The 14,222-nt window shown below is 42.3% G+C and overlaps 1 protein-coding gene across 1 annotated transcript; it reads left to right on the top strand.

Annotated features, from left to right (window-relative positions):
- Positions 1-5,699: 5,699 nt before the first annotated feature.
- Positions 5,700-6,941, top strand: LOC132209623 (putative protein CRIPAK). Its single transcript, XM_059646354.1, has one exon. It carries the CDS (start codon positions 5,700-5,702, stop codon positions 6,939-6,941), a length of 1,242 nt encoding a protein of 413 aa, XP_059502337.1.
- The last annotated feature ends 7,281 nt before the right edge of the window (positions 6,942-14,222 follow it).

The following is a 14,222-nucleotide window of genomic DNA, read 5'->3' as shown; positions in this document are numbered from 1 at the left end:
CAAATCTTCCTTGCATCCTGAGAGTTCATTATAAATTTAGACCCTGGTGAACCATCATTCTGCATCAAGAGAGACCAAGGTTGAGTACACTTCAAGAAGCATGATAATTAATCCGCCTCAATCATTGACAATGAAAGCATTTCAAGACAATAGTAGAATTATCAAATACTTTATGACTGCCATTTTGTTCCTTTGATATTGTTTGATAAATAGATCCCCATAAACATACTAGCATGTCAAACTATTTCCTGGAGATGGTGGTAGATTATTTGCACAAGAAGCAACAAGGAACGTCAACTTGATTAAACACACATCTTCCCCACTTTATCAGAGGAGCCATGCCTCAACTGAACCTGTCTGATGTGATTCACTCCTTGTATGGCCTGCAACCTTAGCTTGTGCTGGCTTCTTAAATAAAATTGTCAAATGCTAACGTTGACATATATTAAAAGAAAACCCTTGTTTGTGGTGGGGGCAGAGTTGAGACAAGCAAAATTCATTTCTTTCGAAATTCTTTCCATCTGTCAAATTTGAGAGACTTTCACCTTGGCTGCCAGACTGGCTTTCACCTGCTGCACTGCAAAAGAGAGAGAGAGAGATAGAGAGAGATAAGCCTAACCAGATTGACAAAGATATAACAGTGTTTTTTCCTTTTGCCAATTCTTGTGGCTGTTTATCCATTTCTGCTTCTCCACTTAGATACTTCAACACAGTCCTAACCTCCCAGCCAAAATCCTTCAGTTGCTATTTTCCAAGGTCCTATGGGTGAGAATCTTCAGAGAAATCTTATATATTCTTGATTCATTGCAATCTCATCATGGTGGAACTCTTCATCTGCTATTTAGATTCCTTATCTTGCAATTTCTTCTGTACTATAACGTGTTAGATATCTGGCTGACAGTTTAAATAAAAATAAAAGGGATAATGAATAGTATGAACAACAAGACTCTGGGTTCAAACAAAATACTAAATCATTTTTATGAGCTGCTGAGGAGGAACTGATTGCCTTGCCTTTCTCTGACAGGATGGTATTAATCTTTTGCAATTAAGATTGATTATCTCTAACTAGATGTTACCCTTTTCCCTTTTTTCTCTGCTCCTCGGTAAATTTATCTTTCTTGCTGGTGGTTGAAGCATAGATTCAAGGAATGGCCAGGCTTCCTCGTGAGAATCAATGCCTGAACTTGCCAATTTTAATACTGGCCTCGGGAAACTGATTGGCACGTGTATGTGCCTTCTTCCTGTTCTGAAGACTTGATTGAAGCTTATAACATCTGGAGCTGTTTTGATGGGATGGGTATGAAAGCATGTTTCCTCTTGTGAGAGAATGATATTGGAAAATTAAAAGACTGGAAAGAGGAGGAGATTCCACAAATATTTGTATCCTTATGGGGGTGCCTGACAGATCAGTACAAAAAGCAAGGCATTTGTAACCTCATCAGCCAGAAGTGTTGAGTAAATAATCCATATCATCATCCTCCTAAAATCCCAGTATCACAGATCCAGTCTTCAGCCGGCTTCATTTACTCACACAAAACTATAAGCATTAGTTGATACTAGTCAATACTGTTTTCCATTTCATTGTGTAGACTTGACACTGTCTCGTGTCACTGTATGTTTGTCACAAGTGATATATTTGCATATTCACTGAAAAGATGAAGCATACAACATAGGCAACAATTACATGCAAGACCGCATCGCTGTATTTAATTCTAGAGTTGTGATTGTTTAATGCGGCATTAGCATAGATCTTTTTTCTTTATTCTTTCACAAGGTGGAGGCATTACTGGCAAGGCTAGTATTAATTGTTCATGTCTACATGTGTTTAGACTGTCTGACTATGCTAGGCTGTTGTAGAGAGCATGGTGACAGCCAATCACACTACATCTGAGTTACATTTAGACCAGGATTCCCTAAAGGACATTACAATGAGCTAGACGGATTTCAGGTTCGAATCCCGCCGTGGCTGATGGTGGAAATTGGGGTCAATATTTTTTAAAAATCTACTGATGATCATGAAACCATTGCCAATTGTCAGGAAAAACACATCTGGCTCACCAATGTCCTTCAGGGACCACATGTTACTCCAGAACCAGAGAAATGTTGTTGACTCTCCACTGTCCTCTGAAATAGACTCGCAAGACACTCAGTTCAAGGGCAGCTAGGGATGGGCAATAAATGCTGGCCAGGCAGCAATGCCCATGTCCCATAAATGAACAAAAAATATTTATAGGACAGCGGGCCATTTCTGGAGTGCTGTACACAATATTTGTCTCATTATTTAAGGAAGGGTGTCAACGAGTTGGAAGCAGTTCGAAGATTTACCAGACTATTATGTGAATGGCTGTGTTGCTTTCTGAAGAAAGATTGGACAAACTAGGCTTGTATCTGCTGGAGTTCTGAAGACTTGATTGAAGCTTATAACATCTGGAGCTGTTTTGATGGGATGGATATGAAAGCATGTTTCCTCTTGTGAGAGAATCAACAACTAGCAACTACTCTTTTAAAAAAAGAGGCTGCCCATTTCAGATAGAGACAAAAAACATTTTTATTTCTGAAGAAGGTCGCAAATCTTTGAAGCTTTCTTCCTCAAAAGGTGGTGAAAAGAGAGTTTTTGAGTATTTTTAAGGCAGAGGTACATAGATTTTTGATAAGCATGGGAGTGAAAGGATATCGGGGTAATCAGAACAGCCATGATCTTATTCAATGGTGGAACCGGCTTGAGGGTTACAGTGGCCTAAACCTACTCCTAATTCAGATGCTCACATGTTTGTATTGCTGTTTTAAGAATCAATTTCTGCAAATAGTTTTGTAGATATGCATCCTTTTCTCTTTGCTTTTATTGTTCATATAATTAAGTGGTTTTCACTGTATCTTGCAAGTGTGTTTCGCTGCCTAGAAAGAATACTGGTATATTTTTGCACAGATCTCAGAAAGACATTAGCTGGTATCATCATGTGTCGTACTTTTGTGTAAGAAGGTGGTCCCATCTAACATTAGGTTAGCCAATCTAATGAGGTCAGCCTGCTAATTTTTCAGCCAGACAACTATGTATGTTATATATTAATCTAACTAAGCATGAGCTAAACTCTATATGAAAGTCCAAGATGTCAAATTAATGCTTATTGTTAATTGTTAATAAACTCTCAGATATCTGATTCAATAAGAACCTGATTTTCTATGTTATATATTGTCTAAGCTAAAATATAGAAGACCATAAAACATATCACTTGTGAATCATATGATCTCTGGAGTCCAAAGAGAGACCCTCTAAAAGACATCTAATAGGGCAACCATTTCAAGAAACCAATCAGAGATGACTCGCATGGTGTCTGAATGAACCAGGATCTCTAATGGTCTCTAATCACCACTCTAGGTACTGAACCAGTAAACATTAAAAAAGAGAACAGCTACCTGTAACACTTCACTCAGAATTGGAAAATGAAGACCCAAAGGGCTACATAAAGAGAGAGAATCCACACATGCTGCTGTGGGCCATGGGAACAAATACAGAGAGTGCTTGAGAAACTCAGCGTGTCTGGAGAGAGAAAAACTGAATCAACATCTCAACCTGACGTGACTCTTCTTCAGAATTATTTTTGTGTGCAGCAGGACATGTGCTAAACCAGAAGTGGGAGTGAGAGGAAATCGAGGCGTCTGTCTCACCCAAGGATTAATCAGAACTCACAATGAGGCAGTAAAGCCTCTGTCCGATGTTGTTAAGTTTTATTTTGCTTACCCAATAAAGGTTTCCTGACAATACTGATGCATATGGGTGGTAACTGGGATTAAACATTCCTGAGCACTATGGGCAATTTAGCATGCCCCATCCACCTAGCTCGTGAATCTTTGGTCTGAGGGATGAAACCGGAGCAAACGGAAGAAATCCACGCAGACACGGGGAGAATGTGCAAACTTCACACAGACAGTCGTTGGAGGGTGGAATTGAACCCAGGCCTGGGGTGTTGTGAGGCCTGTTTCCACACTGTCGAGATTCTATAATGTCTGTAATATCTTTGTAACCTATAATTCTTTTCTGAACCCTTTCAAGTTTTACAACATTCTTCATAGAGCAAGAGACCAGATTTGAACGCAGCATTCCAATAGTGGGAGTGGCCGAACCAATACCTTGTCCAGACGCAGAATGACCTCCCAACCCAACTCTTAAGGTCAATGCACTGACCAATAAAGGCAAGCATACCAAACGTCTTCTTCACTATCCTATCTACCTCCTTTCAAGGTACTATGAACCTACACTCCAAGGTCTCTTTGTTCAGCAACACACCCCAGGACCTTACCATTAAATGTACAAATCCTGCCCTGATTTGTCTTTCGAAAATGCAGCACCTTACATTTATCTAAATTAAACTCCACATGCCAATCTTTGGCCCAGTGGACCATCTGATCAAGATCCCATTGTACTCTAAGGTAACCTTCTTTGCTGTCCACGACACCTACAATTTTAGTGTCATCTGCAAACTTACTAATTTAAGACAGAGATAGGTTCTTGATTGGTAAGGGGATCAAGGGTTATGGGGAGAAGCCAGTAGAATGGAGCTGTGAAACATATCAGCCACAATGGAGCCAACTAAATCGGCCAAATGGCCAAATTAGAGTCATAACGTCATGGAGCTGCACAACATGGAAACAGACACTTCAATTCAAATTGTCCATGCTGACCAGATATTCTAAAATTAATCTAGTCCCATTTACCAGCATTTACCCCGAATTCCTCTAAACCTTTCCTCTTCATGTACCCATCCAGATGCCTTTTAGATGTAGTATTTGTACCAGCCTCCCCCACTTCTTCTGGCAGCTCATTTCATACATGTACCACCGTCTGCATGAAAACATTACCTCTTAGTACACTTTTAGAGAACATAGGGAGGCAATGGCCTAGTGGTGTTATCACTGGACTGTTAATCCAGAGACCCAGATAACATTCTGAAGAGTTAGGTTCAAATCCCACCATGGCAGATGGTGGAACTCGAATTCAGTAAAATATCTGAAATTAAGAATCTAGTGAGAACCATGATCGATTGTTGGGAAAAACCCATCTGGTTCACTAATGTTCTTCAGGGAAGGAAACTGTCATCCTTACCTGGTCTGGACTCCATATGACTCCAGACCCCTGCAATGTGGATGACTCAGAAATGCCCTGTGGGCAATTAGGGGTGGGAAATAAATGCTGTCTAAAAGCAATACCCTTATCCGGCTAATGAATAAAGGGCTTTTATTTTTCTTAGAACAAACTCCCATTTCAAGACATACTTGAAACTAAACAACAGAGGCAATCAGTTGGCAGGCTCACCGCCCCCTCACACAGCCGTGCACGTTCACTGTCCCCTCATACAGCCGTGCACGCTCATTGCCCGCACACACAGCCGTGCACGCTCATTGCCCGCACACACGGCCGTGCACGTCCACCGCCCGCTCACACAGCTGTGCACGTCCACCGCCCGCTCACACAGCTGTGCACGTCCACCGCCCGCTCACACAGCTGTGAACGTCCACCGCCCGCTCACACAGCTGTGAACGTCCACCGCCCGCTCACACAGCTGTGAACGTCCACCGCCCGCTCACACAGCTGTGAACGTCCACCGCCCGCTCACACAGCTGTGAACGTCCACCGCCCGCTCACACAGCTGTGAACGTCCACCGCCCGCTCACACAGCTGTGAACGTCCACCGCTCGCTCACATGGCCGTGCGCGTTCACCGCCTCCTCACATGGCCATGCATGTTCACAGCCCGCTCACACAGCTGTGCATGTTCACCGCCCCCTCACACAGCTGTGCATGTTCACCGCCCGCTCACACAGTGTGCACGGCCACGCACTTTCACCGCCCGCTCACACGGCCACGCACGTTCACTGCCAATTCACACAGCCGTGCACGTTCACAGCCCGCTCACACAGTGTGCACATTCACAGCCCGCTCACACGGCCGTGCACGTTCACAGCCCGCTCACACAGTGTGCACATTCACAGCCCGCTCACACGGCCGTCAACGTTCACAGCCCGCTCACACAGTGTGCACATTCACAGCCCGCTCACACGGCCGTGCACATTCACAGCTCGCTCACACAGTGTGCACATTCACAGCCCGCTCACACGGCCGTGCACATTCACAGCTCGCTCACACAGTGTGCACATTCACAGCCCGCTCACACGGCCGTGCACATTCACAGCCCGCTCACACGGCCGTGCACATTCACCGCCCGCTCACACAGTGTGCACATTCACCGCCCGCTCACACGGCCACGCACGTTCACCGCCCGCTCACACGGCTGCACACGTTCACCGCCCACTCACACGGCCCCGCACGTTCACAGCCCATTCACACGGCCGTGCGTATTCACCGCCCACTCACACGGCCGTGCACGTTCACAGCCCGCTCACACGGCCGTGCACGTTCACAGCCCATTCACACGGCCGTGCACGTTCACAGCCCACTCACACGGCCGTGCACGTTCACAGCCCGCTCACACGGCCGTGCACGTTCACAGCCCGCTCACACGGCCGTGCACGTTCACAGCCCGCTCACACGGCCGTGCACGTTCACAGCCCGCTCACACGGCCGTGCACGTTCACAGCCCGCTCACACAGTGTGCACATTCACAGCCCGCTCACACGGCCATGCACGTTCACCGCCCGCACACACCGCTGTGCACGTTCACAGCTCGCTCACACGGCCGTGCACATTCACCGCCCGCTTACACGGCCATGCACGCTCACAGCTCGCTCACACAGTGTGCACATTCACCGCCCGTTCACACGGCCGTGCACGTTCATAGCCCACTCTCACGGCCGTGCACGTTCACAGCCTGCTTACACAGTGTGCACATTCACCGCCCGCTCACACGGCCGTGCACGTTCACCGCCCGCTCACACAGCCGTGCGGGTTCATTTCTCCATTTGCTGCACCTCGCAAGTGGTCCCTGAACTCCCTCTTCCTCCTTTTTAAATAGCTGTTGGTTTGATCTAATTTTTACCAAAACTCCAAAACAAGGCTAAAGCTTATTAAACAGTAATTGCTGCTCGTAGAATTCAAGGAAATCAGCTCCAACACTGAAAACACCTCAAAAAGTGAGCAGGTCTTACAGCCACAATTTTTTCCTGTCCTCCACCTTGGATTACCCAGAATTCTCATCTGCTCCTATCTTATGTTCTAATTGTTATTCCTGCCCGACATAAAAATAAAATGGGAAAGGTAGCCCAGCCATGACTAAAACTGAAAATTAGGGATATTTGATTTGATTTGATTTGATTTATTGTCATGTGTATTTTGTTACAAAATACAGTGATAAATGCTGTTTTGTGTTGCTATTCTCTACCTCCATCTACAGCCAAAGATAGGGAATACAATCTGGTAAAAAAACGGTGTGGGAACAGTTTCGATTTGAGCGAAGGAAGACAAAGGTATTGATTATGAAGGAGGGTGGGAGGAATTAGAGTCTGGTGTAAACTTGCAGGGATTAGTGATGGAAAAATAGATCCTCACTGTCAGAATCAGGGACAGTTATAATGGGGAACAAAGAGATAGCAGACTGTACACTTGAGATAACACGGTGTGAAGCTGGATGAACACAGCAGGCCCAGCGGCATCAGAGGAGCAGGAAAGCTTGATGTTTCATGTCGGGACCCTTCTCTGAAATGTGGGTCAAAAATGTGGGTCAATGCAGGATCTGGAGAGATGGAGGAATTGAAGGAAGTTGGTATTAGTAAAGAAATGGTTCAGGGGAAACTGTTGAGATTAAAGGGAAATAAGTCCCCAGGGTCCATAATCCACATCACAGAGTATTTAAGGAAATGGCCCTAGAAATAGTGGAAACACTGATGGTCATCTTTCAACGTTCTATATATTCTGAAATAAATGCTATGGATTGGAGAGTTTCTAATTTAAGCCCACAATTTAATAAGGAGATAGAGAGAAAGGTGGTGATTAAAGACCATTTAGCTTGACATTGGTAGTGGACAAAGTTTTAGTGCACATCATAAAAATTTAATTGCAGAGCACTTAGGATACAGTCACAGAATCGGACAGATTAGCATGGATTTATGGAAGATAAATCTTACTTGGCAAACCGGCTAGAATTTTTTGAGAATGTACCTAGTAGAGTTGATGAGGGCAGGCTGTGGATGTCATTTGCTTGGACTTTCAGAAGGCTTTTGATAAGTTTCCACAACAGAGATTATCATATAAAATTAAAGCTCTCAGGATTGGGTATAGTATAATGACATGGATAGATAATTGATTTGCAGGCAGGGAACAGAGTAGGAATAACATGTCTTTTTCCATGTGGCAGTCTATGACCACAGGGATCTGCCCTTGGATCCCAATTAATGGTGTTCTCATGCATCTGCTGCCCTTAGCATTTTATGTGGATCTTGCAGGGCAGTTGAATCACTGCATATATGGAAACTCATCTCCTTTGTCTAGAAAACACCTCCCTCACCAAGTAGATTGTACTCAAATATGATTTCAGTAAGGGAAAGGCTATTATTTGAGCAACATGATTGATATCTCTGCATCTGTAAGTTAGTCCAAGCAAGTCCTAATAGGCAACAGGACATTTGTAGCTTTCTCAGTCACCGTGATGGTAGGGAGATTGTTTTGGTGGCAGATCACAGCAGCAACATTAAAAGTGAAGAATAACTCCAGTCTCTCACACTAATGCTCACCCACACTGGCCAACTACTGTGCAGTCAGCCCCAACGATGAGAGGTCTACTTGCCTAGACTTCATCATTTATCCAATGACAACAGCAATGCCAGTAGCGTCTGGTCATCACTGATAACTGACCAACAGTTCACCTCTTTGCAGCCCATCAGCTCTTTACAGTGAGACTCAAGGTGAAATTATGGACAAATGATTATGCTAGTGAGCTAAGGAATGGGTGCACTCCTGAACTTCTACTCCACGTATTCCTAAAAGATGCTGTCGATAACATATGAGTTGTATAGAAAAAAGTTTAGAACAAATCCAAACAATGTTTGAGCTTAAGAGTTCGCGGAAAAAGAGAAATGTCTTAGCCAACTGCACAACCTAGCTTTCGAGCAGAAACCTAAATTACACAAATGTGTGTTGACTAACATCCCTAAATCATGCCTTACAATGCTGCAGAAAGAAAGTGGAACAGAGGAAACCTCTTCCTAAAAGCAGGAATCCATACAAACTTGTGGCAGCAGGGAAATTTGGAATTTAAGAGTGGGAGTCTTGGATTTATTCTGCTCAAGTTGTTTCGCTGACAACTGCAATGATTCAGGTTTAGAAAGATTATTCATCTTCTGCCTATTCCCCTTTTTCATGAGGCTATGTCTAAAACATTTCCAATAAGGATTCTATCCAGTGTCAGGCCGCTTCCTTCACATTTGATGGCAGTGTGAGGATATAAATCAAGGTAACTCATCTTCGAGGGATAAATCACCTTCAAACTGCTGAGATCTCAAGTCTTCAAACTATTTGAAGCGAGTGGGCTGCAAAAATGAAAATTGAACCTTGCTATTTATTGAAACAGGTTAGAATGAAGAGAGGTTAAATTACCTTTTCCTTCCAATAGAACCTTCTTTGAAGCCCAGCATCAGTTTTGGAGACTGTACCTCATAAGTGACATTGGATAAATTGGAAGAAGTGCAGCATAAACTTCACCAGGACGATACTCAGGATGGAAGACTTAGGGTATAAGGGCAGATTGCACAAGTGTAACTTGTATTCCTTGTGTTTAATAAGATTGAATAGAGGATCTGATTGAGATATTTAAAATGTTAAAAGAATTTGATAGGGTAGGTTGATGGGAATAAAGAATAGAAAAGAATAGTACAGCACAGGAACAGGCCCTTTGGCCCTCCAAGTTTGCCCGTCCAAATTAAAACTGTCTTCACTTACAAGATTCCCTATATTCCCTTCCTATTCATGTATTCATCCAGATGCTTCTTACAGCAAGTCAGTGATTCAAGAACAAAGGGGCATTATCTCAAAAGTAGAGCTAGAAAACTTAGAATGAGCATCAAAAAGAACATTAAAGTATAGAAATTTAGACCTGTCTTCCCAAAAAAGCTGTAGCTATTTAGTGAATTGAAGCTTTCAAGTTTGAATTTGAGGTAAGTGTATCAAGGAGTAGAGGGCAAAGGAAGGAAAATGAAATTGAGTTGCAATTGGTTATGTGAGAGTAAGGTGTGTGATTTATTTGTGTCATGTAGCTTTTGGTCTGAATGTATGAGAGAGTTTAATGATTAACCTCAGTATTTCTGGACCACTGTTTTAAAACGAGAATGACAGAGAAAGTTCCTGGGGAAATATGACAATTTATTTGCATTGGGAATGTTTTAAAGGCAGACAGCATGGGCATTGTACAACATTAGCTTGATTCCATTTAGAAAAATCGGCAATTGATTTTTTTTTTGCTTAGTGGAAAACTCCCGAGCTACGACAGTTTTGTTGTTCAATTCACAGAAGTTCTGGTTGACGTTGGATGTGTGAAATTGTTTCTTCCAAAGAAGGAAGCAATTCAGAAAGCTTGGAAATGGGTTACATCAGAGTAAGAGTTTTAGTTAGAAACTCCAGACAGAAGCATCAGATTAGCACCCAGAAGGGGTTATTTGAAGCTGAGAATATCTAAGCTCAGTTGTGTGATAAATGAAGGAAGAGGCTACCAAAATTTAAAAACTGAGAATTGAAACTATGAACTAAATTAAATCTATAGATGTAATAGAGGAGGGAAATAATTATCATTGCTGCTTGAGTACTGCAAATGATGGTGTTGGGATAGATGTAATTATTCTTTTACTGTGCCTCTCAAATGAAGCTTGGTTTATTCTATTTTATTGTTTATTTTTCATAATAAACTTTGGTATTATTGTTAAAGCAAGACCTGCAGCTTTCTCTGCTTGTGGTTCAGTGAAAGGCCACCTTATTAAATAGCAAAATAAAAAAAAATCATTTCTATTATAGTACCTATATCTCTGGTCTAAGCAATATTTCATTCAGGGATAAAACTTGTCCAGATATAACACCAGCCAGGGTCATAATATATAAGCTGACTGAATTATGGAAGAGGCTCAATGAGTTGAATAGCCTATTCCTGTATCTATGCTACAATACTGATCAAAGATTTATGCAAGGACTAAAGTCATTTTTACCCCTTCAACTTTAGTCCAATAAGGGACAAAATCTTCAGTTGAAAGCAGCTAAGGGTCATGTTGTATTTTTGAAAGAAAAGACTTCTATTTCAATCTTTACAAGGCAGATCTGTTTTTATCCATTGTTCAACTAAGCCCTAAAATAAAACAAAGAACTGCAGATTCTGGAAACCTGAAGACGAAAACAGAAATTGCTGGCAAAACTCAGCTGATCTGGCAGTATCTGTGGTGAGATAGCAGAGTTGACATTTCAAGTACAGTAACACTTCCACTGGCCAAAGTCAGTAATGGCCCCAAAGACTGGGATAAATTCAGAATTCAGCAAAAAGAGATAATAAAGATGGGAAAATAAAGTACAAGTACAGCTAGCAAGGAAGATAAAAACCTGCAATATTGAGATTTTGTAAATAAATAAAAAGGAAGAGACAGAGACCAAAGTGGATAAAGGCCTTTAGAAAATAAATTTGGAGAGATGATTTTGGGGAACAAGGAAAAGACACAATTTGCTTCAATCTTTAACTTCAAAAATTCCATTAATACTTAAGAGTGTGGGGGAAGAATTAAGTACAATCGCTGTCACCAAAGAAGTGGTAACAGACAAATTAATGGAGCTAAAGCCAGATAAGTCCCCTGACCCTGACTGCTTGAATCCTGTGATCCTAAAAGAGGTACCCGCAGAGATAGTGGAAACATTAGTTGTAATTTTCCAATAATGGTTGGATTCTGGAGAAGTACCAGAGGACTGGAAAAGTATTAATATGAAATGCCTATTCAAAAAGGGAGGGAGGCAATATGCAGGTAACTATAAGCCAATTAGCTCAACATTTCTGGTTGAAAAAGTACTGGAATCAATTATTAAGGAAGTAATAGCAAAACAGTTGGAAAATCTTGATCTAATCAAACAGAATCAACATGGCTTCATAAAAGGGGAATCATGCCTGACTAATTTATTAGAACATTTCAAAGAAGTCCCAACAAGAGTGGTTTGAATGGAACCAGCAGATCTGTTGCATTTAGACGCTCAGATGTTCAACAAAGTACTTCAGAAAAGATTAAATCATAAAGATGAGAGACCCATGGTGTTAGAGATAGTATGTTGGCACAGGTAGAGATTTGACTAATGGGCAGGAAACAGTGAGTGGGGATAAGGGGTTCTTTTTCAGATTGGCAACCTGTGACCAATGAAGTTTCACAAGGATCAGTGCTGGGACTGTAACCGTTTACAATATATATGAATGACTTGGAGACAGTGAGTGAATGTACTATAGCTAAATTTGCAGACAATACCAAAATATGTATAAAGGCAGTTTGTGAGAGGGGAATGATAACGATATTGATAGGTTTAGTAAGTGGGCAAAAAGTTGGCAAGTAGAGTATAACGTGGGAAAATGCAAAGTTGTTCATTTTAGAAGGGAGAACAAATAAAAAGAATATTATTTAAATAGAGACAACTGCAATACAAAGGGACCTGGGGACACTTCCTAGAATCCCTACAGTGCAGAAAAATGCATTTGGCTGATTGATTCCACACCAACCTTCCAAACAGCGTCTCACCCCTCCCCGCTTATCCCTGCAATCCACATTTATTATGGCTAACCCACCTAGCCTGCTCATCCCTGGACACCATTGGCAATTTAGCCTAACCACTCCACCTATCGTGCTTATCTTTGGACTCCGGAAGGAAACCAGAGTCCTCATAAGAAAGCCACACAGACACGGGAAAAATGTGTAAACTCCACACAGTGACCCTAAACTGGAATCAAACCCCAGTCCCTAGTAATGTGAGGCAGCAGGGCTGGCCACTGTGCCAACATGCCACCCAATGGTGTATGAAGCGCAGAAAGCTTGCTGACAGGTGCAGTCAATAACCAGGAAGGCTAATGGAATGTTGGCCCTAATTTCAAGGGGATTGGAGTAGAAGAGTAGGGAAGTCTTATTGCAACTGTGCAAGATGTTGGTGAGACCACACCAAGAGTACTCAAAGCAGCTTTGATCCTCTTGTTTAAGGAAAAATATCATTTTGTCGGAGGCAGTTCAAAGAACAATCAGTAGAATGATCCCTGGTATGGAGGGATTGTTTTATGAGTAGAGATGAACACATTAGGACTCTATTCACTAGAGTTTAGAGGTATAAAAGGTATTTTATCCAACAATGTGGAAAATTGCCAAGGAATATCCTGCATACAAAAAGCAGGACAAATCTAACCCAGTCACTTGCCATCCCATCAGTCTACTGGCAATCATCAGTAAATGGATGGAAGCTGTCATCAACAGTTGCTATCAAGCAGCACCTGCTCAGCAATAACCTGCGCATTGATGCCCAGTTTGGGTTCTGCCAGGTCCACTCAGCTTCTGATCTCATTATAGCCTTGGTTCAAACATGGACAAAAGAGCTGAATCCCGGAGGTGAGGTGTGAGTGAAGGCCACATTTGACCAGTTTTGCCATCAAGGACCCCCTGTAAAATTAGAATCAATGTGTACAAGGGGGAAAACTGTCTGCTAGCTGGAATCATATCTGGAACATAGGATGATGGTTGTGGTTATTGGAGGTCAGTCATCCCTACTCTAGGACATCTCTGCAAGAGTTCCTCAGGGTAGTGTCCTGTACAACTATCTTCAGCTCCTTCCTCAAAAACCTTCCCTCCATCATAAAATCAGAAGTGTGAATGTTCACCAATGATTTCACAATGTTCAGCATTATTCATGACTCCTCAGATACTGAAGGAGTCCATTTTCAAATTGTTCATGCACAATATCCAGGCTTGGGTTGACAAGTAGCAAGTAACTTTTGCACCACATAAATGCCAGACAATGACTATGTCCAATAAAAGACAATCTAACCAACAACTCCTTCATCTCTGAAGTTCCCACTATCAACAGCTAGGGGGTTACCAATGGTCACGCTGAACACAATCCTGAAGCTCTGGTTTGTGTTACAAAGCTTTTTGAAAATGTGTCATGGAATATTTTATATATCTTCCAGACAGAGACAGAGCTGGAAGTGAAAGAATTTCAGTCTTTGCAAGTGTCCAACAACTTAAATATTCTTGCAAACTATATGAACATCTGAGACTTCAGGATGT

This window comes from Stegostoma tigrinum, chromosome 5 (assembly GCF_030684315.1).
Source record: "Stegostoma tigrinum isolate sSteTig4 chromosome 5, sSteTig4.hap1, whole genome shotgun sequence".
Classification (NCBI taxonomy): domain Eukaryota; kingdom Metazoa; phylum Chordata; class Chondrichthyes; order Orectolobiformes; family Stegostomatidae; genus Stegostoma; species Stegostoma tigrinum.
Note: the sequence above shows the minus strand (reverse complement) of the source record. Positions and strands in the feature narration are given on the sequence as shown.